General features: G+C 42.1%; 2 protein-coding genes across 3 annotated transcripts; both read right to left on the bottom strand.

The window, feature by feature from the left end:
- Positions 1-9,043: 9,043 nt before the first annotated feature.
- On the bottom strand, positions 9,044-14,171 carry gpr61l (G protein-coupled receptor 61-like). Its single transcript, XM_036532156.1, has 3 exons — positions 14,039-14,171; positions 12,588-12,664; positions 9,044-10,492 (listed from the first exon to the last, which is right to left on the bottom strand). Exon 3 carries the CDS (start codon positions 10,379-10,381, stop codon positions 9,107-9,109), a length of 1,275 nt encoding a protein of 424 aa, XP_036388049.1. The 5' UTR covers positions 10,382-10,492; positions 12,588-12,664; positions 14,039-14,171; the 3' UTR covers positions 9,044-9,106.
- Positions 14,172-15,296: 1,125 nt separating this feature from the next.
- parp3 (poly (ADP-ribose) polymerase family, member 3) lies at positions 15,297-24,707 on the bottom strand. Of its 2 annotated transcripts, none has more exons than XM_036530242.1 (11): positions 24,624-24,707; positions 22,957-23,194; positions 22,498-22,623; positions 21,979-22,161; positions 21,379-21,508; positions 19,584-19,807; positions 18,981-19,130; positions 18,778-18,864; positions 18,248-18,425; positions 17,737-17,880; positions 15,297-17,379 (listed from the first exon to the last, which is right to left on the bottom strand). In XM_036530242.1, exons 2-11 carry the CDS (start codon positions 23,131-23,133, stop codon positions 17,207-17,209), a joined length of 1,572 nt encoding a protein of 523 aa, XP_036386135.1. In that variant the 5' UTR covers positions 23,134-23,194; positions 24,624-24,707; the 3' UTR covers positions 15,297-17,206. The 2 variants fall into 2 exon arrangements, with proteins under 2 accessions (XP_036386135.1, XP_036386136.1); XM_036530243.1 differs by having other exon boundaries at positions 22,957-23,142.
- Positions 24,708-25,290: the final 583 nt, after the last annotated feature.

Here is a 25,290-nt window from a genome sequence, read left to right as displayed (position 1 = left end):
TATTTTGACTAAAAAAGTGCAGTTCCTGTTTATACTGACATTTTGTTCAGTTTTTGAAGAGTTGTAAGCATCCCTGCATTGGTGTGGTTAAAAATGTGACTCTAGTGTATCACGGCTTATATGGCCCTGGCATCAGGAGGCCGTGAGTACAACCTCCAGATAATTCATACAGAAAATCGGATCTGTAAAAATGGTGCAAAAAAACTGACTGCCACATAGCAGGGTGGGAGTGATAGTGGATGAGTGGGGTGGGTGCTTAAATGGGAAGCTGCTGTGTGCCATAACAATTGTGAAAGGCTCCGGCTCTATCGCCATTCCAGGCTACAACCAGGCCTCTATTAAATCCATTTAAAGGCAATTACTCCCACACGCAGATGCAGTGAACAGGACAGACAGAGAAAGGCACACACAGAAAGCGCAGAAATTACGTACAGTACTTTATTGACAGCTCATCAGCACCCTCTACTGGCCCCAAGGAAAGCTTGCATGACCAGTCTTTTTCGTTGTAGAATTGCTTTTCTCTTTCATCACACCTGAAAGATCTGTCCAGTTTCTTTGGGAACTGACCTGTGTCAAATTGGATTATAAGATCTGAACATTGCCCTTGTTACCAGAGGATACAGAAAGTTGTCCAGAGCAGCCCTGATTGTTCCTGTGAAATGATGTATAATGTGTGCAACACACTGTAGTGAATGGATAGGACATGAACTGTAAAATCTTAAGACTATCTTCCAGTTATTTAACACTGATCATCACTTAATCATTGTAAGTGCTGAGGAGATGGAGCCATAGAGGAAACGTAATAATAATGGAGGCGGGCCTTTCCCAGTGCATGTGACATGTACTGTCGGATGCTGTTGGAAACCATAGCAATGAACCACATTGAAAGTGATTGGCCTATAAACCTGAAAGTTCTGTACATGGTGACAAAAGCAAAAACTGTTTGAAATCGAGTTTGATGTTTTGTTTTCATTCATTTGTGACAGGTACTTCATTTTGAGACACATCTGAAAAAAAGTGAATCTTCTATGTAAAGTCTCACATCTCTCATTTTCCCCTGTGTGATTCTTTAGGTTCCAGATGAAGGTACCAGAGAGAAAAGGGATGTAGGTTGTAGGTGTGGGTGTGTGTGTGTGTGTGTGTGTGCGTGTGTGTGTGTATGTGTGTGTGTGTGTGTGTGTGTGTGTTTGTCTGCCAAATGAATAAATGTAAATGTAATGTAAATGTGTGTGTGTGCGCGCGTGGGGTTGGTGGGTTGGGTTGTGATGTGAAGTGGAAAATATCACTCTCTCTGTCTCTGACGTCTGTCCCTAAATTGCAATGGATTTCACAATTTGCCTTCGGGAAAAATCTCTTTCTGCAACCTTTGGACCCATTTACAGATCATCTCCCAACAGCTATTAATAGCTGGTGTCAGCCTTAACTACCACTGCAGAATGATAATCTCCCAATCCCACCCACATTACCTCAGGCCTGACCAAACCCTGAGACAGGTAATCTTCTTTACTTCTGCCTGATCAGCAATGCTGTAATTATCAAAAAAGAAAGCAATGAAATCATCTATGCAAATGCAATTTTTCAACGAATAATAATTGGTAATAACCAACCCAAGAGAGGTATTATGTTTCTATTACTATGGTTCCTGACTGAAGTTTCCTTTGGCTTTGAGATCTGCAATACCATATGGCACATCTGAACCAACGGTTCTTATCTAAGACAGAATTTGGCTCATAATCATCATTTGCCATGTTTTTCTACTTGGAACTTAGAATTAACTAAATGCATTGGCACAACATTGCCTACTCACAAATGCTTAAATGAAGTGGTCATTTGAAGCCTCTGACTGATCTGATGCTAAGGTCTGTTACTGCAGTAGTAGGGTTGACAAGTGGAGTGGCATCCGCCGTAGGGTGTTATTAACAGCCACGTTGTGCTGTGTCCTGAAAACTTGACTCATTTATTGAATATGCAATTTTGTTTCTGTTGCTAATTAGAGCTGGAAACGATTTAGATTTTCTGTTAAAAAAAGTAATCTCCTGAGTTATTTTCTCAAAGAACTGGATTAGGAGCTTTTTAAGGCATTGAAACCTTGGTGTAATCATAGGGCGGATCAGAAGAATACCTGTTCTTGCCTGTTCATTCTTCTTTTGAGAGTTGAATAAAGCTGAGGACTGCTCACTGCCAGAGTGCAAATATTATTATCACCATCAGAGCCTTTCTCTTACATAATATGCAATGAATGAATGCAAATGACTCCCTCCAGGAAAGCGTGCTCTCACATCTACATTTTACACGTTATTTTACAAATCATTTTCATAATATTGACTGGATCAGTGGCTTTTTGGTTAGGGGTTCTGCCCTGGCTCATTGATCAAAGACTGGTACCTAATGTTTCCCTGATTTAAACATGAACTGTCAATAGCCCTGTGAGAGACCAGTGCCCTCTTTGTGCTGAGATACATGTATATCAAGCAGATTTATACTAGAAGAACAAGCTATGACCCCGTTAGAAAAAAATTTATTTGTGTGTATTGTAAATACCAACTGGAGTCATTTTTGTCAACTGTACAAGCAATACCTTCTCCAGGGCCTTCTGATCAAGGGTCTGAGCCTCACCTGTCATTGTAAGGAAAAAAAAAAGCATTAGTCCGATCTTTGTTGAAATAATGACTTTATTTGCAGGAATGGGAATGATACTCTGGATTCAGCAGAGTTAACCTGAACCCCAAGCCTTTACAAGAATAGCTTGTCATGCTCTTTCAGAAGCTCTGCCTCAGTCCGGGTATGTTGATAGCATCACACCCTCTGTTCCCATCCCACCGCTCCCATCAACATAATCGAATCTAGTCTCCTCAGCTGAAATCACTCACTCCCGGTTGCTATTCTATGATCAATTGCTGCACCCATTGGTTGCAACAATATGTTGCTTACACTTATTAACTCTATTGTATTTATGATAAGTTGACCGACATCCCGGCAGCAGACATGACTGATTTGCCAGCGTTTGAGAACTGAGTGGAGTAGGACAATATCACACCAACCTAGAATCCTAAATCACGCTTGCAACATTGTCATAAACACAGAAGGATATTTTCAGTCGTAGCTGGAGACAGCGGCATTTTAATGCATCCATCCTCGTCAGACTATCCTCATCAGCTGCTCTGCTCAAACAAAGGAGAGCTAATGGATGTAGGGCTTGAGGGGTAGCTGTAACCTGTGCCTGTGCTGCTCCTTCTCAGCCGGCTTCCTCTCTTTTCCTGGCACACCTGGTTACATCTGAATGGAACAGACAGTTATTAAGGACTGTTTATGTGAAGTGCCAGCCTTTAATAGCTTGTAAAGTTCATGAGGTAAAGGAGTCTCCACATGCTCTCAGCATTCTTAAGCTACTGCTCTTTTGCTCACACGAGCTCCACACACACACACGCACACACACACACACACACACACACACACAAACACACACACAATATCCTGGGAGTTGTGATGCTACTGTGCTCTAACCTTGCAGAAACAGGTTAAAACCAGCACCCACTGGTTTGTGAGACTAATTGTTGCGTAACAGGATCTCCTCCAGACCTGCAGCACACTGTTGGCCAGAGACAGAGGGAGGGGCTGACTAGCAGATGTGAATACATAGATATTAAAATAATTACTCTCAATGTTTTAACATAGCCATCAAAGACAACAAAAAGACAGGTTCCAGAACGTCAAGTGACAGGAGAGCTGTTGCTGTGTATGTGAGGACATACGTAAATAGAGAGATGGGGGAAATTAAAGGCTAAAACGCACCCCCTTCCCCCTACATTAACAGCTTAAGTGGATTGGAGAGACATCATGGTACATCCTGTACTGCTAGGCACCCCCACCCCCACCTATCCAGCTGTTTCTGTGGTTACAGCACATTGGATCACAGACGCTGCTGTGGCTCCCGAGTGCTACCACCATTTCCGCTGGTCCATTATGACAAAACCACCCTCAACAACAGCACCGCGTATTTCAAGGGTCCTGTCTGGACACACTGTACACTTATAAGTGTCTGGCCTATTTTTTAATGCAGAGGTCATTTACAAGTTCTTCTTTTATCCTCCTCAACCTTTCTTTTATAGGAGCAAGCAAGCAAACAGAGCCCCTTTTTCTCTCTTTTTTTCTCATTTGCCTTTAATCTTTGGCACAACATGCCTCCCTCTATTCAGATGCTGCACTGTTTTGATCAGGGCCGGGACGCCTGTGCCATGAATCCCTAATCATATTCACGTGTTCCTTGGCCCTTTTCAGCGACAACCTGATTTGGTTTATTCATTGTTTGATGCGCACGATTAGGCTCCCTCTCTGTCTCATGGCTTTGATTAGCATGGTCTGGTTTTGTGCTGACTGACCTGCCCTCATCTGCCTTCCTTTAACTCTTACAAGGAATAGTTTTTGCCCTGTACAGCCGTACCCAATGACGTGTCTTGTTGTTGCTGATATGTGTCACCCATCTGAAGGGGGGATGGTTTGGCTGCCTTTATGATCCACGTCACTCTGAACTCTTCAGTGATGGTACAGTTCAGTCATTTCCTCATCGCTATGAAAGAAAAGGTTTTTTTACAATGAAGTTGTTCGGGTTTTGTGTTCACCAAACAAATGTTTCTCAAGTCATTTAGAAACCAATTATAATGGAGCTGCCTCCCTCCCCCCAGCTTTCATTGATTAATTTTTATTCGTTTCAGCCACTGTCTGACTGAATAACAGCTTGAATAGAAAGAGCCCAGCACAAAACTATTATTATAATTTATTTATTCAGCACAAACTCTCCCCCAGAGCACTAAGACTAATGTAGAAAGATACACTATATGGACAAAAGTATTCGGACGCCTGACCATTACATTGTAATGACGTTGTATTCAAATACATATACTTTAATATGGAGTTGGTCCCCCTTTTGCAGCTTTAACAGCTTCCACTCTTCTTGGAAGGCTTTCCACAAGATTTTGGAGTGTTTCTGTGGGAATTTGTGCCCATTCATTCTGTAGAGCATTTATGAGGTCAGGCACTGATGTTGGACGACAAGGCCTGGCTCGCAATCTCCGTTCCAGTTCATCCCAAAGGTGCTTGATGGGGTTGAGGTCAGGGCTCTGTGCGGGCCAGTCAAGTTCTTCCACACCAAACCCATCAAACCATGTCTTTATAGTCCTTGCTTTGTGCACTGGGGCACAGTCATGTTGGAATAGAAAAGAGCCTTCCCCAAACTATTGCCACAAGGTTGGAAGCATACATTGTCCAAAATGTCTTGGTATGCTGAAGCATTAAGATTGCCCTTCACTGGAGATAAGGGGCCCAGCCCAAACCCTGAAAAACAGGTGTGGCCAAATACTTTTGTCCATATAGTGTATATTAAATACATATCACAGGAGTGGCATTTGTGCAGAGCAAATATTGCTAGAGTTAATAAGCCTCAAGGCATTATTATTTTTGTTGTAAATGGATCTTTATGTCCTGTGAGAACTGTAAAAATATTTGAGAAGGAAATGCAGGGAAAGTGTTTAGTTGGACCAATCAAGACAATAAATATGTATTAGTCAGCTTGTGAACTTGCATGGCTCTAAAAAATCTGTGTGTACAATAAATGCTTGTTATGTGTGACATTGCATTCCCTTTTAGGATGCGCCATTAGAAAGAAACAGACTGTGGGAGTCTGTTGGGAGATTCTCAACGCAGTGTCACAGGAAAGTACTTCATTCAGCGTCTCGTTTCATGCCTGGGGAGAGCAATTCCCACTAATCCCTGTTAATATGTGCATGTGTGTGAGGGCTATTTGTATTTGATAATATTCATTTTTCTTCTCTTTTATAGAAATGTAGACAGATGGATAGATAGATTGATTGTTTGAACTGATTGATTGGTGGGTTGGCTGATAAATTGATTTTTCAAATACGCCTCAGGTGAAGCATGTAAAGCATGCGAAACATGCCCAGAGGGAAGTTCAGAACACACAGTGAGCCTGCGCAGACGTACTAGTGCAGCTGGGATAGAGAAACGGGCTCTCTGAGGGCTTTATTATTGTTTACTTTGGATGATCTGTATGAATGGAAATCATGCAGTGATGCCTGTGTCATCGTCACTTGCTAACACATTTAAATTCTATTTATGGTTTGTTTTGAACGTACAGTATCTCAGAAGGCATTTTGCGTCACAGCCCAGGAGACCGTCTGCTGTACTGTCTATCTCTGCGGGGTCCCTGGATGAAAATATCATAATTAAGATGCTAATGAGCCAGTGTCTATTAGCAATGCATTAGCAAGGCATGTCAGCGATTCTGTCTCTGAAGCCAAGGATCGTACAGAAAAGCATCCTGTTGCTATGCAAGCCGTCTATGTGCTTCCTGTCTCATGACATTTCCATGACAACATCAACAGATGACAGTCTGGGGGCTGTGTTAGAACTCCTCCAGGTTTGAGAATGTATTCCTTCTCATCGTGATAAATGGGACCATGTCTTCATGCGTATAAATGAGTCCTCCCCTCTTAACAGTGTAACTCCTCTCTTTTTGTCTCTCTCTGTTTCTCTCTCTTTCTCTGTCTGTCTCTGTCTAATATTAGTTATGTACTTTTTTGTCATTCTGTGTCTATTATTTTAAATATTGGTGTCTGGATAGGGCCAGATTACTAAACCTCCTCTCCACAGTCCCTTCTTTGTATTGTCTTAGGATTCAGCATCAAATCAGCAAAACCTGAATAAAGAGGCATGGGCATAGGCACAGTCAAGCAGGTCCAGGGTAAGCAATTTCATTCACTAATTAAATAACTAAAATCATTACTTAAAGCTCATATTATTCAGTGGCATTCTTTAAAACCCATTCACATGTGATACGTTTCTCCAGGTACAACAGTTCCTGCCTGTCTGATTCACATGGGACTAGACTTACAGAAGTGAGTAAAAAGTAAAAAGAAATCCCAGGAACCTCCTGAGAAACCTTGTGTGAACATGGTTTTGTCAATGAAGTGTGTAGCTTTACAGTTAGTGTTTTCTGAAATACTCTTATGATTGAATAATCTAATTTTATGAGAACGCGCTTCATTCATTAGGTAACAATCAGCATGTTCAACTGATGGGGGAAATCATCCATATTTGAATATCTTTTTAGCAAGTACAAGGACATGGATTCTGTAGAATCACAGTTTCTATGACATAGTTCTGCTTGCGAAATATGTCACAGGTTTCCCTGTTTCGAGCTGTCATAGAAACAAGAGTTTTTCATGTCATCATCACAAAGTCTCACAATGGTTGTCACTGAATGCATATTACCAACTGCAGAGCTGTATTTACCATTCAATAAGGATGATATTGTTGAAGAATTTCAGGAAAACATCATTGTTTAATTTGACTGTTTATCTGTACAAGGTAAAGACATTATAAAATAAGGTCATGTAAAAGTATTCATTGATCAGGGAGTCCTGCAGCAGTATGATGTTAACTGACATAAGGGGCAACTCACCCAATCAGTCATTTTGCAGGCCTGGTTATCTATGCTAATGCTGCTGTTCTCAGTTGTTGCTTCTCAACACTAAATCTTATACAGGCACGCTGTGATGATGTAATGCTTCTAGTTTGCATGGGTTGACTGTCTGCTGCCGAAGCTTTCAGCCGGGTATGACATCATACAAGGGTGTACAGTGTGTCCATGACATCAGTGTTCAGCTAGCAGAATATGCAGTCTTTCCAACCCTCTTATATGCTGTGGTCAATTTTTTGGAGAGAATATGCTGTCCTTGCTTGTGAGTGCAAGAATATTCATCATCATACGACGGATATCATATTAACAATACTGGTTCTGATTTCAATGTAATCTGTATTTGTTTATTTGAAAAAACATGGCACATGGCTCTCTGTACAGACATTGCTTTTATTATGTGTATAAACTTGTTCATTTCTTTAGCATAGTTAGAAACACTTGTGAAAAATTCTAAGAAAACATTCATGAACAAAAGGTAAATGTGTTTTCAACATTTTATACATTAAAAAACAAATAACCGCAAACTCCTATTCAGAAGTGCAAACATCTGTCTTAGTGCCAGTATCGCTGAAATGTTTTGCCATTACATAAACACATCTCATGCACATTACAAATGATAGCAAAAACACCAGAAAATTAGAGAATATATGTCCAGATCTGTCAGTTCATGTTATTGTTGTACAGAATAATTCCAATTTCAAAGGTCATTCTTAAAACAACCCCCAAAAATGTAATTCTATGTAAAAAAGGACAAGAATATTCATTTTTCCTGCGTGTTTTTCAAAACATTTTGTACGTTGATTTTAGTATTATTTACATACTAATAATATTATCAATATATTAAAAATCTAAATATAATTTTTAGGTTCTTTGATTTCTGAACTAACATAATAAAATAATAGCAATCATTTATAAATATGTAAAAGCAATAATCATAGTTAGTAGCAGTTGGTATATTAGCAGAATTTTAGTAGTCTTGTACATTTGTTGTACATTTTCTTATAACTGTTATTCAAGTAGTAGTAATAGTATTTCAATACTATTTAGATGTTATGTTAGACTAAATCTGCAACCCTGTTATAAAAATGAAATGAAATAAAAATTGCAAACCAAGATTATGTGTATAAAGATCCTGTTGAGGAATTGGTCTAATTTTCAGTCAGTGCTTTTCAAACAGGAGTATTACCTTACCAGCTTCACCTGCTCACCATTTCATATCTGTATGATATTTTTCAACCCTAAATATATAACATATGAGAACAGGACTAAATTATTCTAATGGTTTAACATCATCGCAAACTGTAATTGGAACATGGACTGGAACACAATATTACTGTCTTAATCTCATTACTACTCTGCTTTATTACAAAGGACTCAACACAACTTAGATATTGCCCCAGACCAATAACCGACTGACTTTAGGAAGAACAAGCAGCCACCTGGTTAAAGAGGCATCTACTGTCAGCATCAGATTCATCATTCATCATGCAGCTTCAGTAACTTTGTTCCCTTTTTATTCCAAAATATAAATGTATCTATTAATGTTAACCCTTTGAAGAGGCCACCTGCTCCACGACAAGTGATGAAACAGGGCACGAATTCGGAGCATGTTTAGCTGAATTCCTCTGGGATCTGGCCAGGGATGCGAATTCCCTGATCCAAGGTGTTCCTGGGGCTGGAGTGGATGCAGCTGGAGCGGGTCTCCACTGTGCAGCTGGTCCTCTGCAGGAATTGGAGGAAGTTCTCCTGGACGGAGCCCTCATGGCTGGAGGTGCCCAGCTCTACAGGCCGGGTGGCATAGCACCTCCGCAGCTTGCACAGCTCCTCCCGGATCTGCCTGTTCAGCAGCCCGTAGAAGAAGGGGTTGATGGCAAAGGAGGAGTAGGCCAGCCAGGTGACGGCTTCCTCAATGTCCCCAGGGGTCTGGGGCGAGGCGGCGAGAGACAGGTGCAGGTGAAAGGAGAAGTACGGCAGCCAGCAGAGCAGGAACTGGCCCACGATGAGAACTAAGGTGAGGGCCGCCTTGCCGCCCCCGAAAATCCTCTCGGGGGACAGCCTCTGCGGCAGGTTCCGGGTGGTGATGATGGTGGTCTGGCTGTTGATTGAGTCCGAGCGGCGCTTGGGGCCGGTGGCCCACGTGGGGACGGGGACGTGCTGGAGCGCCGCCATCCTCGCCACCTTGTACACGTTGCAGTACACAGCGAAGATCACCACGGAGGGCACCAGAAAGCAGAGCACGCTGAAGAGCACGGCGAACACCTTCCTGAGGCTGCTGTGGCTCCAGTGTAAGGAGCAGTGGGCGGCACTGATGGAGCTCTGGTTCCCGTAGGGGGGCCACCCGAAAAGGGTCACGAGCGCCAGCAGGACGGACTTGACCCAGATGAAGATCATGACGGCAATGGCCAGGTTGAGCGTCATCTTGACCTCGTACCTCATGGGGTGCACAATGTAGTAGTAGCGCTCCACGCTGATGGCCGTGATGGTGAGGATGGAGGCGCAGATGAGGAACACGTTGAGGAAGATGTAGACCTGGCACTCCAGCACGGTGAACACCACGGTGCTGAAAAAGGGCGAGCCAGACACGATGCCGAGGGGCATCAGCAGCACGGCACAGAGCAGGTCCACCACGCACAGGTGACACACGAAGGCGAACTTCCTCAGGTGCGGCGCCTTAACGATGGCCACCATCACAGCCGTGTTGGCCAGGAGGGCCACCACGTTTAGGCTGACCATGAAGAACATCCCTACCATGTCCTTGAGCTGGGACGGTGAGAAAACTCCCAACGGAGAACCGGGAACTGTGGGCTTGGGCCCTGACAGACCTGAGGTGACATTTTGTGCAGTGCGATTATTCATAGGACTCAACAAAGAGCCTGGTCCTTCCATTGTTCACAGGGAACTCTTGACCGTTAGCACGCCAGAGTCCTCCATTTGTTTTCTTTCAGTGCAAAGGATTTCTTTGATTGGTTGTTGAGCAACATATTCCAGAAAGGTATCCTGTGAAGAAAAGTTTAAAAAACATGCTCATCTTAACATAACACTCTAACACCTACACACACACACACATACACACACACACACACACACACACACACACACACAATCTCCATGACATTCTCTCCAGTCTATGTAGAGGACAATGGTAACCTCACTGTAGCGTTCAGAGGAAATCATTATGAACACATTCATTTCAGTGTGTGCAGAGCCCATTGAATTGATTTTCTCTCTGCCTTGCATCATCCTTATAAGCCTTCAAAGAGACCTTTCCACCTAAAGGGCACTTGAGGGGAAATTGCCTACATGAATCGTCATTAATCATTGTATTCCTATAGACTCTTATTTCAGCAGCTAAAACTAATAAGTATGTATGTAATAATATGTATGTAAGTACACTATGTTGACAAATGTATTTGGCTACACCTGTTTTTCAGGGTTTGGGCTAGGCCCCTTATCTCCAGTGAAGGGCATTCTTAATGCTTCAGCATACCAAGACATTTTGGACAATGCTATGTTTCCAACTTTGTGGCAACAGTTTGGGGAAGCCCCTTTTCTATTCCAACATGACTGTGCTCCAGTGCACAAAGCAAGGACTATAAAGACATGGTTTGATGAGTTTGGTGAGGACGAACTTGACTGGCCCGCACAGAGCCCTGACCTCAACCCAATCGAGCACCTTTGGGATGAACTGGAACGGAGATTGCGAGCCAGGCCTTGTCGTCCAACATCAGTGCCTGACCTCATAAATGCTCTACAGAATGAATGGGCACAAATTCCCACAGAAACACTCCAAAATATTGTGGAAAGCCTTCCAAGAAGAGTGGAAGCTGTTATAGCTGCAAAAGGGGGACCAACTCCAACGTCATTACAATTTAATGGTAAGGCGTCCGAATACTTTTGTCCATATAGTGTATGTCAGATACATGCCTAATACTGTACAAGCAAAATGTTGCATTTTATCCCACATTTTTATCCCAGGTTATTTTTGTCCCTCCTTATTCACACATTTATAAATTGTTATGCTTATTTTTTGTAAAATGAATAAACAGAAGTGGTGTGAACTGCTATTTGTTATTTACTGTCTTGCCCCTATGTTCTTGCAACCTCTCGTAACAAACATTGTGCCTCACAGCAGAAATAGTTAAAGATGAAAACCGCATCTCCTCTCTCACTCTTGTTTTGACAGTGAGTGAAATACTGCAACAACCATGCCTGCAGTGAATCACTGAGAGGAACTTTATCTCCCAGAATCCCCCAACCCTTCACCCCCTTGTGTGTATACGGGAGATAAGACAGGACAACAATAAATAACGTACAACCCAGTTCATTCCCACACAAGCTCACCAAAACAAGTCAGTAACAAATTACCATTTACTGGAATCACTCAACTGTGTGTTGTCCTTTAGGATTACTGTATGTGTAAAATGTATCTTGGGCGTGTGTGTATTGCCAGCACATCTGTGATCATTCTTCAGAAATGTGGCCATTGCCAAGAACTCGTAGCCATGGAAATGTGCAGCACTGAATCAGTTTGGCGAAACACATTCTAATGTTGCCTTCAGGCAGTGTGAGAAGTGGTGTCACATTTCTGGAAGTTTCAGAAATTATTATATAATTTCCATACATTTCCAATAACAATGCTGGTTTTCCCCTAAATCCTACACCATTGATTCAATTAACATGTCCACTAGGACAAATGAAAATTCTGCAGGTTCTACAGGTTAACCTGATAAAAACCTATAGCAAATCATTGTCATCTTTGTAGGAACACCCTTTCATTTCAGTATCTTTACATTAAATAAATCAAATATGGCTGGGCCAACACAATACTTAACAATGATTTAGTTGAACAGAACTTCATGTTGACGACATTATTTCTGGATTGTTCTTAAAATGCACTCTCTGCAGCTAAGAGTAAATCGGCAGATTAATGTCTAATTAAATTGAATTGTGTAGGGCAAAAAGCCAGTGGACAGTTACATAAGGTTGTCCTTGTTTTCACTGGATAATTCTGTTCACCTTCAGTATGCAGCCAAAACTGGATAATACCCAAATTTCAAGTTTAAACAAATTGTAAAAATGGGAAAAACATTACCCTGGCAGTTAGCTTGTAACATGGTGTGCCTTTCATATTGTTGTATATGTAATGAAACAGGGGTAACAATACATGGCCTGTAAAAACACAAAAAAATAATGCAATTACACCACATATTTGTTACGCTGCCTCCATATGCTCAACTATTAACAGTGATAGACAAATGTTTTTTTGTGCTACCTGGAATTAGTAGAATTAGTAGAACAGTTTTATGTGCACTAAGCAATTCAAAACCCTCAGAACTTCGATCAGACATGAATCATTAACATGCATGTAAAAGCAATCTGTTTACATGAAATGAATGTAATTAGTTATGTACAATGTTTCTTTAGTTTTGCAGTTATCCTTGTTTAAACCAAGACGCAGTGCAAACCTCTCAGCATGCAAGCATCTTCCTTCATCTCTTGGTTGGCTTGTCGGTCCCCTCCCCCAAACCCACTCCCACCTGAAGCATTCATCTTCACATGACACAATAAACAATCAGCATGACGCACTGACCCACCCCAAGGCCTGCGCGCGTGCTTCATGTGCTTTTAGCCAATGCGAGCAAGAAATGCTATTAGCGCTAACAGGTTGTTGACCTTCTGTAATCAATCACAGTTTGGGGACAACGGGGGTTTCTGTGCGGGAGTCCTACATGAGTCATCCTTGCTTGTCCTCCTGGTCGTCCCCGCTCTGACACCCTGCCCCCACTCAGTATTTGTTATGTCCTGCTGGGCGTATGGTCACAGGTCTCTCCACACCTTCACAATCTTATCCAGTAAGAGAACTGTTGCTTTGTCATTGGTTAGTGAGCTTTACCAGAGTACAACCATCAGGCGTATGCAGCACCTGAAATACCAAAATATTCTTGAACGTAAAACCGCTTGTTTTTCAGTTCAGATCACACATTTGTCTTAACTGATTAATGCTGTTGCATCATGATGATATTAGTGTCTTTTCAAGTTGATCAGTTGAAAATGATAGACCCTTAACATTATAAAACTTTTCAGTTCTTGAGGTAATAGGTTATTGTAACAATGAAACACCAACATGTCCTAGACATGTACTGGACTGTATACTTCCACAATGCTATAAACATTCAAGACAGACATCTAAGATACTTTAGCATCTTTTTACACATATAAACACATGGGATTGAAAGGAGATTTAGCAATTACATATGAAAGTATCTTGTAAATGCTAAATAAGTTATTACAGCTGAGACTTCCCTTTTCTATACATTCCCTTGTCACTGTTTAAAGCTTAAAGCATATTAACATGTGCTGGTACACAGTTCAAACCGTGGACCGCATCTGTAGCTGAACATACACCTGCCCTGTGCCTAAACCTTTTGTTGGTGTGTGTCTTTTCCACAGCACAGCATTTCAACACACACAAAACACACTCTGAGGAAGAAAACAAGTTAGCACTAAATGGAAATAAACTCGGTAGCAGTTCTTTTCACTCACCTGATTCACTCTGCCTATGTGTGGCAGGTCACGCATGGAGTGTTACACCATCATCAGTCTTCCAAATTGGTCTCTTCTTTTCGAGTCACACGGTAAGCACCTCTCAGAGGAGACGGATGACCTCTTCCTCACATCCTCATCTCTCTACTGCAAGGCTTCTGCTGGTGCTCCTGCCCCATGGTTTCCACACAGAGGAGAGGCTGCCCAGCGGTCCACTCACTGCAGGCACTCAAGAGGCTGGGAGGACAGCAGCTTCCCTCTTCGTCTCTGGAAGACCCCAGCCTGGCCAGGACTGGGCAGGACTGGGCCTTTGGTACTGCAACTGGGTTCTTGTGGGTCAACTATGGGACCAGGACCACTGCGCAGCTCTGGAAACGGGTCTTCACAGGTCAGCTCTAAGCTGGGCCGGCACTGGACAGGGTCACAGCGAGGCTCACACTGTCGCTGGTCATCTTTTCCCAACGGAGGCACATCATTCAGAGTGGATGATCTGAAGAGGTCTCTCCTTCTCTCCAGCCCTGTGTATGGCAGTGACTGTCACACATTGTATGCCTTGATGCTTTTTTTTCCCCTCTTCTTTCAAATACACACACGCTCCTCTGTCCCCTCAGAGGCAGGCATCTCCTGGGTCCTAAAGCACACAGTGCTTCTAAAATCCACATATTCCGTGAACAGGGAGAAATGGCAATGAAGAACTTCTCAGTAGTTTTGCTCATGCCTTAAAAATGTTCAGACTCCAGCACCACAATAGAAACAGTTATTTTATTTTCTTTTTGTAAAAAAATCAGTTTTATCTATAAATGTGAAAACATCATTCCAAATCCAACACTTTATTAAATCCTGCCCATAGAATTAGACTGATTCACTACATATAGAAGCAGCAAGTGAGGGATTATATTTTCAGTGCAAACTTGTGTAATCATTCATGTAAAATGTGCCCTTGGTTGGCTGCTGTTGGTCTTGCTAATCCCTGTAAGATGTTGTAGAATGTTATTGCTATCCAATGACAAACAACAGCAGCTCCTTCCAGATTTTTCCCAAAGGCAAATTGTGAAATCCATTGCAATTTAGGGACAGACGTCAGAGACAGAGAGTGATATTTTCCACTTCACATCACAACCCAACCCACCAACCCCACGCGCGCGTGCACACACACACACACACACACACACACACACACACACACACAAAGAACAATGAGCATGCAGCTCACTCAATAAGATCAAACTGATTCGACAGCTTGTTGCAGAAGATTGTTTATTCAATGAAGCTGAATCATGGGTACAACCATGTTTCTTGAAACAGAAAACAGAAAGGAAAAGGGCAGCTCAAATCCATTAGGGGATTTGCAGTGACACCTCCTGGTAGAGATACTGCTGCCATTTACAGGAAGGTTGCAGTATATGGCCACAGCATTGAAGCAATATCGAGCACATGAATGCACATGTCAACAGCCACAATGAATGCGTTCCTTCTCATATCAAGGCACCTTCACGGAGTTACAGAATTTGAAGTGTTCATACTGAGCTATACTGAGCATTGAGGGAATGAACACACACTACAGAGGTACAGAGCTCCCACCATACAACCATAACAGAAACTTAAACAAAAATACATCTTCAGAAACCAAAACATGCTCATAGTCTTTCTCCCTCCACATACACAATGCAAATTCACTGCATTAACAAAAGCAGTACAAGCTATAGCTTGCTGTAATATCCAGTGTGCTGCAAACAATAGCTTTTATTCTTTATCTTGTTCTTAATATTACAGCACTTACAAGAGCAATTTCGACTGCACATCTCACAGTATGAGACTACCGACAATTTTGTTTATTCACTGAGAAGCAAGAAGCATTTTTGTAAACTACACATTAGTGCAAAATGTACTTTTAGGCTTTGCTCAGTAAATTTGAGATGAGGTACTGAAGTCAAAAATAACATCAATATTATTTTTAATAAAGCGAAATATAAGCATTTATTGCATGCATTGAGCTTACTGTTAACATGCTGCTGCATAAAAGCCGCTGAGCCTGGAAATGCCAGCAGGTGTCAGAGTAGACATGTCAGTGCACTCCTGTTGAATCTAACTGGTAGTGACCCGGACAGGAAGAACTGGAATTTGGAAGAACTTGACCTTAGAAGTAAGTACTTCCACTGAATCTGACTCTTCCAAATAAGAATGCATTTGATTTCCTGATTTTTTATTGTATATCATTATTATGGCTTCAGAATGGCATTTGTAGCAAAGGAAATGTGCAAGACACAAGCTGTCTAAATAAAGGGTAACGTGCAAACTTGCTGTTCGAACCTAAGCACAGGTTACAGCCACCTGTGCTACTGCCAACAAATTTGTCTCTCCAAAGGGTGCTCTCCCTTTTTTCCTTTATTTCCAGTCATTTCCTGCGATCTGGGTGCAAACTGTTTGTGTGCGTAACAATAACACTCATCTTTGGCAAACTTTTATATATAAATGTAAAGCACATTACCCACAACTGGAACAAAACATTCTTCGACATTTGCCTAAAATGGCAACCAGGGCAAAGATCCCAGGTGAGGCCACTTTCAAGTTTTTCCAGATGTAAATTGCAGTACAAAGCATGTGTGTCCCATTACAGGGAGCCGCTTTTTAGGGAACTTCCTATAGGACACGGAAGGTTATATCTTTAGTGCTGTCAGAAATGGTCTTTTAGGGGGAGGGTGTCAATCAGTGGTAATTGCATAATGTACACAGGAGGAGAAGATGGAGAAGAAGGCACGTACCACCAACCACTTACATGTAACACATTAATGTAGCCTTCATTCCATTTACAAGGTACGAAAATGTCCACTGAATGGGAGACGAAAACATTAGACTTTCAACCAACCGGGATGGACAGTGCTCATCAGGCAAAGGGAAGCCAACCAAGACTAAATCCAAGAAATGAAAGCCGATGCCAGAAACAACAAACCCCACTGGAGTGTGACAGAAAACCACAAACCACTTATTCAGCCTGGCTGTAATAAAGTGCAAAGGAGGAGCAGTAGGGTTTAAAGGCAAAAACAAAAATGCTATCTAGGACAACTGCACTGTTATCCATGATCAAAACTCCTTCATGTTAAACTAAAACAGGCATTACAGCTCTCATGAGGCAGTCAGTAAAAAGACAAAAAATGACATAATGCATGATCACCGGAACTTCAGCTCAAGGACGTATCGGATCCGGCACTGGCTTTCCTTGTAGATGAGGTACTCACTGTTCGAGAAGTTACTATTTTTATACTGGGGCTGCTCAATAGCTTTGCCCTGTGGTACTGCTACCTTCTTACCATCCAGAGTAATGGTGGTATCCTTGGAGGGGTCTGAAAGCCAGAAAGGAAATCCTCATTTGCAAACAGAACTACAGAGTAGACAGAACTACAAAAAGGACAATTATTTTCCCATCATTTTAAGTAACATTTAGGCTTCTCTATGATATAATGGAACGCATTAAAGTCATGTGGTGTAGTGAGAGGGAGCAAGTCTTCCACAGGGAAATGCATGCGCACTTATGTATCAAATGAGATAACACTCTAATTTTATGTCCTCTAAAGAGGATACAGTGGACTATACTCTCCTGCATAAGGACTGTGATTGGCTATGCTCTGTTTGATGAACAACACCTGCTCTCTCCAGGATATGGGAGTGTGTTAGGCAGCGCACACAAACCACGGTCGTACCTGGTTCCATTCGTCCACGGGCAACAACGCAGTCGTAGCCCTCTGGAGGCTTTGTGAGGGAGGAGTCATCCTCTGTGATAGTGCACTCCTTACCAAGGGCGACCTCGTTGAGAAACATCACTCCAGTGTCTCGAGACATGGTGACTACACAGGACACAAAGACACATCTGTTAACAACATACACTTCTACTGTTATAAAATCCTTTTTTTTTATTTTGAGTGGCAAGAAGTAGCCCTTGAAATTGTGTCCCTCACACACTGACTGAGTGACTCACTCCTGCAGGAATGTGGGCTGCTCAGAAGAGGGCGCCAGAGTGCCAGAGACAGCAAAACAGTCCCAGTCATTAAGATGTGCCGGTTGAATTCTTCTTTATTATTGTTTTTTAAGTTATGAACTCTGCAGTCTTGAGTTGCATGGACCAGATTTCGTCTCAATCTTGTGAAACGGTCGAAGGGTCATTTGATGACGTGACACTGCCGAATTGCGCAGTGGGAGCTCAGCGTAACTCACCATAGGAGGCAGATTTGAGGTTCTCTGACGCAAAGTAGATGCCCCTGCCCACCCGGCCACCAGAATGCGGCATGATGCGCAGCCCGCTGCTCAGGATGGCAGCCACCACTGCCACGTTGGTGCCGTGCCACAGCAGGCGCCGGTTCGCCAGCTCATCATGCGCATTGAATCGCTCCGCCTAGAGAGGACAACAAACACACACACTTTCTACGTGATCCACACACACACACACACACAACAAAGCGAGCACCACAGCACTGTCCTCCCTGACATACTTCAGCATAATAATCACAAAGAGCAATCAGAAAAGCTGAACTACTGATGAAGAATAAAAACTTCAAGCTTGACACAACAAAACAATACAAATAACACTACTATACTACAGTATAAGACAAAAAATTAATAACAATTATAATAACAAATCATCATAACCATATTTGCACCATCATAATATTTCCAGTCTTCACTGAACATCCCAGACTGAATATTCTACAAGCAAATTTGCACGGTCAGCTGCGTGCCTTCTTTACCTCCTTGTGTCTGTTAACTTTCCATACGTCTTTAATGACCGGTGGTCTGTAGCTATTTGCTGTTGCCTTCAGGTATGCTTCAATTACCTTCCACGGAAAAGAAAGAAAAAATGAAAACAGAGATCATCCTCAAAACCAAAACAACATTAATTGGGAAAAAAGTCAAGAGGATCAAGCATCAGCAACAGTGATTATGGAGGCACCTTGAAGTCTTCTGTGTCCTTGTCAAGCAAGCTGAGGTCACACTTCAGGGATTGGTAATGTTGGTCCAGAGGGTGAGGGACCTCCTTCACCGTCTCCTCTTCCTCACTCTCAGCTTTGAGACTCTGGGCAAGTTCAATATCGGCCAAAACCTGCAAGAGGCAGCAGTTAAAATGAGGGCTTTGGACGTGCAACCACCAGGCTGAGGGTGCCATTCCCAGTCAGGAATCAATGCAGCAGAATTTCTGAATATGAAACTTAACCAGTAAAAACACAGCTATATTAACAGGCCCCTGAATGCAGACGCTGAAAAGCCCCTGAAAATGCAACCCAGATGACTAAACCCTCCAAAAAACACAATTTAATGTTTACAGACCTCACTGTATTTGAAAATGTCTCACTGTTTCTTTGTCATTTGGCAAACCAGTGCAGGCTGAAGACCACCCACTGAACCTCATACTGAAACAGCAGAGAAGATCCTGCTCTGTTTGCAATTATACATTCACATGCTGCCAATTATATAATGTGTTTACAATAGTACTGTAACTATCTTTTGAAAAATGGCCGAGACTACATGACAGTGGGGTCAATGCTGTGTGTCTCACCAGCAGCATCTCTTTCTTCTTTTCTATTATCTGATCGCTGTCGATGACGGGCGGCCTCGTCCGGCCGAAGTTGTGAGGGATGGTGGTGAAGAACTTGGAGGAGAGCTCCTGCAGCAGCGCCTGGCCCTTCCTCTGCTTCACCGCCTCCTCGATCTCCTCCAGCACGTCGAAGCCCTTGGCGATCTGCAGCTTGCTCAGCTTCCCCAGAGGCATCTTCTTAACGTCTGAGAGCCGAGGCCAGCATCCACAGACACCACATCAGTGCAATTCACACAAGGGTCCATTCAACTCATTCCGCTCAGTTTCTCTCATGTCTGGAGCCCACTCCCTCACTGGAGTAATGCAGTCTGTTACACTATGCCGTGACCCACTGATTGACCAAGGCTCTGCTTACATCACAGACAACCAGAACATTTCAAGCAGGTCTGCCGTGTCAGTTTCCTGGCTGTTGCACACAGCGCAATATTACGCAGTAATGATTTGTACCACAGGTACTTGGCTCTGTATGTTTTAATTGCTTACATACAGGAGGTAGGACCCACCTACAGCTGTTGACACCTTCTTTTTATAAGTGTCAAATATGTAAAACCGCAGCTACACTGCTTAGGTAGCAGGATTATCTGACAATGGATTAGCTGGGGATGTCACTCATTAACTTGCAGAGATGAGAAAATTTGTCTGAAAGCTGAATGTGGACCATCCTGTTATTTGCTGGCAATTGTTTGCTCTGTTCAGTTATGCAACATCTGCCACATTCCTGCTGTCACACTCTCCTCGTCATTCAAGGAGCATTTAGACACTATGCAGTCAAATGCAAAAGTGCCACCTGGTTTGAGATAAAAATGCACACAGCTCCTATACTGTTGGAAGCAGGTTGTTTAAATCTTTGGCAAATGTAATCCATCCTCTACTTTATAGTTGCAGTATGGGCTACAATATCCCTTCTTTGTGGTTATTTTCAACCATATCACTTTCAGGTGCATGCAATCCCACTTCTCTAGTTAGAAAATGTACTTTTATTATTTGCATACTTTACTCTTATCCAAGGATATCATGTTACATTTTGCAAGTCATCCATTCATACTATGTAAAATTTCAAATTACATACATTTCTGAAGGGCTCAACAACAGCACTGTAACTCTGAGTAAGTCAGTAAACTCTTTGCTTATTAATGTAATAGTAAATATTAGATATGTGAATGCAATGACAGTTTAAAGCATTGAATTTTGCAACTTTCATGAAATGAAATTATTTTAGTCTTTAAAAGTGACACATTGTGAAGTAAATTTCAGCCTGTTTCTACTACATCAGTCAGCAGGTGACTAGGGTGGAAGTTGCACAACTACTTGGAAGAAAAGAAAATGACTTTAAAGACTGCCCTGAGCTTTGAAATTGCTGAGAAATTGCTTTCTGGATTTTTTTTTAACTTTAGAGGGAGTAAAATGGTTGTGATCTGGTTACAGACTTGTCTTTGTGTCTGACTGTTTTATTTTTTATTATAGTGCAGAACAGGGCAGACCCATGACCTCCTCATACAACACAGTATAGCACAGCACAGTATATTCTCTGTTTGCACTCAAACATTCACTGCAGACACCACCCAGAACATGAGCGCACCTCAGGTTCCCACACCTGCCAAATGTCAAACACATCAGGAAGCTGTAGCTTAACTACGGTCCAATGGGGAGTGAAGAAAACAATAGAAGAAGCTTGTCAAACATGACCCGGAATGTGGTCATGCACAGCAGGGCCTCCCCAAGTAATGAACAAACACAGACAGCGATTAAGGTTTACCCAGGTTCATGGACTCCATGGCCTCCTTGAACATATCTTTGCTGAAGATGAGTTGGATGAACCTCTGAGTGGAACTGTCCAGGGTGCAAGGGAGGACCGTTTGCTTCACTGGTCCATCCACCTTGTCCACCTATAGCAGCCAAAAGAAACACTTTTAAAAAAGGAGAAATCTCAAAAGTGTACAGAATGAACCTTTATTGAGAGTGCGGGTACAAACCATTGCAATACGATGTGTATGCTTTGATTCTTTTTGAGTGTTTCATAAGCAGCCATTAGCTTTGTGTCAAATTTAAAGTCAATGAACCTCCGCTCTTCAGAGCAGTTCAGAGGTCACTCCATTCTTTTTTCACATTTATTTGTGTTATGAGAAACTTGTTTTTTTTCTTCCCACTCTGCAGCCTGCATATTGTGCCACAGGGAACACTGCGGCTTCGTTTAACAGCCATGTGACAGGCATTAGTCAAGCCGCCTGGGTTACAGGCCAGACGCACGGCTGGTAAACAAGGCCTGAATCCTGTCAGTGAACTACAAGGTGGCTGTCTCATTGAATGATGCCAGCATGTGATCAGAGCATTACTGGGCAACACCAAATTCTCTCACCTTAACCTCTGCATTCTCCTCCCCGTCTACCTCGATCAAAGTGTACTTGCCGGGACAAGAGACAAAATTTTGCCTCTCGCTCCATTTATTCTTTGTTTTGTCTTTGAACTTCTTCTCAAAGTCACTTATTGCTTTATCAGGGCTGGGGTATGCAGAGGACAATTTGGACATCCCCACCTCTCCCTGAAAAAAATTGTGTGAGATTAGATCTAGTTATTAATCATTTTTACAGTATACTTGTGTGATTATCTGCATGGAAGAACTAGGAAGAAATTTATCCCTGCTAACCATTGATAGTCCAATAGCAGTATTTGCTGAGACTGAACCACAAACCCAGAAATAAGAATATCATTCACCAGAGACAACACTTCTATTAAGCAGCTAAATTTAGCTTAACTGGTACTACTTGACACTGAAGTTGTCAGATACAAATTCAGACATAATTTTCCCACTGAGTGTGCCATTATGCTTTAGATGTTATGTTTTCAGTTAGGATCCAAGCAAAAGCAGGGAACCTACCACTCGACCCCATCTGGTCCAGCAATAATAGTTTTTTCCTTCTTTTAACACTTGGATCACAAAAAATTTGTTGTTGTTCTGTCCAATGTTGGTCTGGTTGAGCATGCAGTCATAATCTTCATGCACCTGGAGAAGAAGTAAAAATTTTGCAACTACACAACAGACAGAGGCATAAAATAGCATCCTGTTCAGTCAACCGTGTTATACTACAGTCTGCAGTCTTCAAACATAACAAAGACAGCTTCATATTTTTTCCTGCACCTTTTAATATCACCTTGAGATTGGACAGCAGATCTTACCAGTTCCATCTTTTCCAGAGCGGGGTTTGTGACCCCACTCTAATAATTCATGCTATTTTTTTGTTTCAACAGTGGGAGGATGTGCTGCAATTTGACATTCTGTACTTGGTTTATAATACAACAGGCTGTTGAGAGTCATGGGAGTGCCGGCACCACTCACCTCTGCATCCATGCCACAGTGGACATCTGCCTTCCTCTTGCCCTGCTGTGATGGTGCTGCTGCCTTCAGAGCCTCTCTGGCAGATTTAAAGGCATCCTGGGGGGCTTCTGGCTCCTCCTTTTTTACTTTCTTCCCTCCAGCCTTGGTGGTTGAAGCTGCCCTTCTCTTTGGTGCCATGTCTCGACACTGGGTAGATGCAGTGCAGGTTTGAAAATATTAACAGTGTATCCAAATTGCTCTGCAAAAGTCAGAGGCGTTTTATTATTGCCGTTCTCTGATGCGTAAGGAAACGGTAACTTTGTTTGTGAATACTTTAACCTTGTAAGTCTGATTCCCCTTTCACAACACAAGTTTTCTTACTGCAGAAAATCCTATAAAATATGACCTTTGTACTGTTGATCCTGTGCATCGTGCCAGTTCTGGTACAAACTAGGTACTACAACACTTCACATAAGCTGCTCATGGACACCAGTTTAGTTTGACCTGTTCTGATCACAAATTGTCGACGATTTTGATTAATGTAAACTAAAGATATAAGTAAGAAATAAAACCTAAATAACGTTCTTGATTTCTTCTCACCAAAACTAAGCTTAACAATAGTCAAACCTGCTGTAGTGAGAAGAAAACACAAATAGTACCTTCAAACCAATTGCTGATGTTCATATTATTCAAGTATAATAACTCCACGATGTGTCCAGGACGTCTCCACAGCAGTATGTATGCACACGCGCGCGCATGTTTATTTTAGTTATTAATGGTTGTATATCATTATGTTCCACTTTAATCTGTTTTAAAAGTTGGCTGTTTATATAACTGAAACAAATGGGGAAATAACGACACCGGAATTCATTAGTAGTTTAATTTAAATTCCCACCTTGTTTTCCTCATGGTTTGTGTTTATGTATATAGGTAGCCAATAACACTTCGACCAGATTCAGACTCGTTTAACGTAGATGACCTCATCACAAATGTCACACAGATAAATTAATCTAAGCAGCCCCCCCACAAAAGATCGCCACTCCACCGAAATAGCTCAAGAGAGTACAAGTGGTCGGACATTAGTATCGTTTTTTTCCCTGTTCGTTACAATTGATAAAGTGTCCGTAATCAGTGAGGGTTGAATAGGCAGGACGCAGCAAACACAGGAAGAGGGCGTAACTTTGCTTTAAAGCTACAGATTTCAGGACCTGCCCAGACTTGCCTCTGATGACGAGTCATTTTAGCAGCTAGCTAACAACCTAAAGACAGCAGGTTGTATGCTACAAGCGACAACATTACAGTAACTATGTGAACTGTACTGTTAATAAGACCATCTGTTTGAAAAACAGCAATATGTCATATCATCAGTGCACAGTGGTTGCAATTTGTTTTGAAAACATAACTGCCATAAATTTTGGACATGCTTCAGAATGTTGCAGTTGACGCAATTACAACAATCCTTAATGAGGCTGAGTATCCTTCTGAAAAAGTTATGAAAAGGCTAACTTATAGCACCTATACAGTGCATAGTGAATTACTAAAATCTGGACAAAAATATGTAATCAAATAACTTGCTGCTGCTTTCACCTAGTTATGAAACACGAACAAGATAATTATCTACAACTGTTACAGAATATATCATAAACAACAAGACATCATGGGAATGTTAAGTTTCAATAAAAACTCACCTGATTTACAGCACGTAGGCTATCGCAGCGATATATTTTGAGATCTGTGTGGCACTTTCTCCGTGTCCCGAGTGGGCGTTACTAAGATCCTTCCCGGAAAACAAAGTAAGATGGACGGATGGATGATGATGATCGAAGGTCTCCGCCCCCTTGAGCGCACCACAGAACATAATTTACAACGGCAAATCACTGTAACTGCTGCAATCTGCTTAAATCTCTCTGAAAATAATTACTATATCACTTATGTTATTAGTGCACTGTCACTGTGCAATGTCACGCACAAATTCTCTTAATAAGATTTGCTAATCTGGGGACGGAGTTTAAATGCAGCAGCTGTTATTGTTACCATGGACAGCGGGTATAAAAACACATAAATGTATGCTTAGGATGTTTTGAGGGGGCGGGTGGCTTTTCTTTCGCATGGCTATCTTTAGAAGTGTTCCAGGTCGGCTCATACATACGTGGAACTGAGTTTCTCAACTATTATGTTTTGTAGGGATTGAAATCACATTGCACCCATTTCCGATTCAGTTTTCCGTTACGCCTTGCTTTTTTTAGCCAATTATATTTCTACTTTCGTGTTACCGGTATAACGTCCAATAGAAATGCAAAGAGTTACTGTCACCGTCCTATCAAAATTTCTCATCCTCCATCAGTAGGCGTGTTT

Source organism: Megalops cyprinoides, chromosome 6 (genome assembly GCF_013368585.1).
Source record: "Megalops cyprinoides isolate fMegCyp1 chromosome 6, fMegCyp1.pri, whole genome shotgun sequence".
Lineage (NCBI taxonomy): Eukaryota > Metazoa > Chordata > Actinopteri > Elopiformes > Megalopidae > Megalops > Megalops cyprinoides.
This window is presented reverse-complemented; position numbering and strand designations above follow the sequence as displayed.

Coding starts and splice junctions, on each gene's coding strand:
- parp3 (XM_036530242.1), bottom strand. CDS start 23,133: ATGGCACCAAAGAGAAGGGCAGCTTCAACCACCAAGGCTGGAGGGAAG. Junction 21,509..21,978: donor AGGAGAATGCAGAGGTTAAG/GTGAGAGAATTT, acceptor TGGCTGCTATAG/GTGGACAAGGTGGATGGACC. Junction 17,380..17,736: donor CCGTGGACGAATGGAACCAG/GTACGACCGTGG, acceptor TCTGGCTTTCAG/ACCCCTCCAAGGATACCACC.
- gpr61l (XM_036532156.1), bottom strand. CDS start 10,381: ATGGAAGGACCAGGCTCTTTGTTGAGTCCTATGAATAATCGCACTGCA.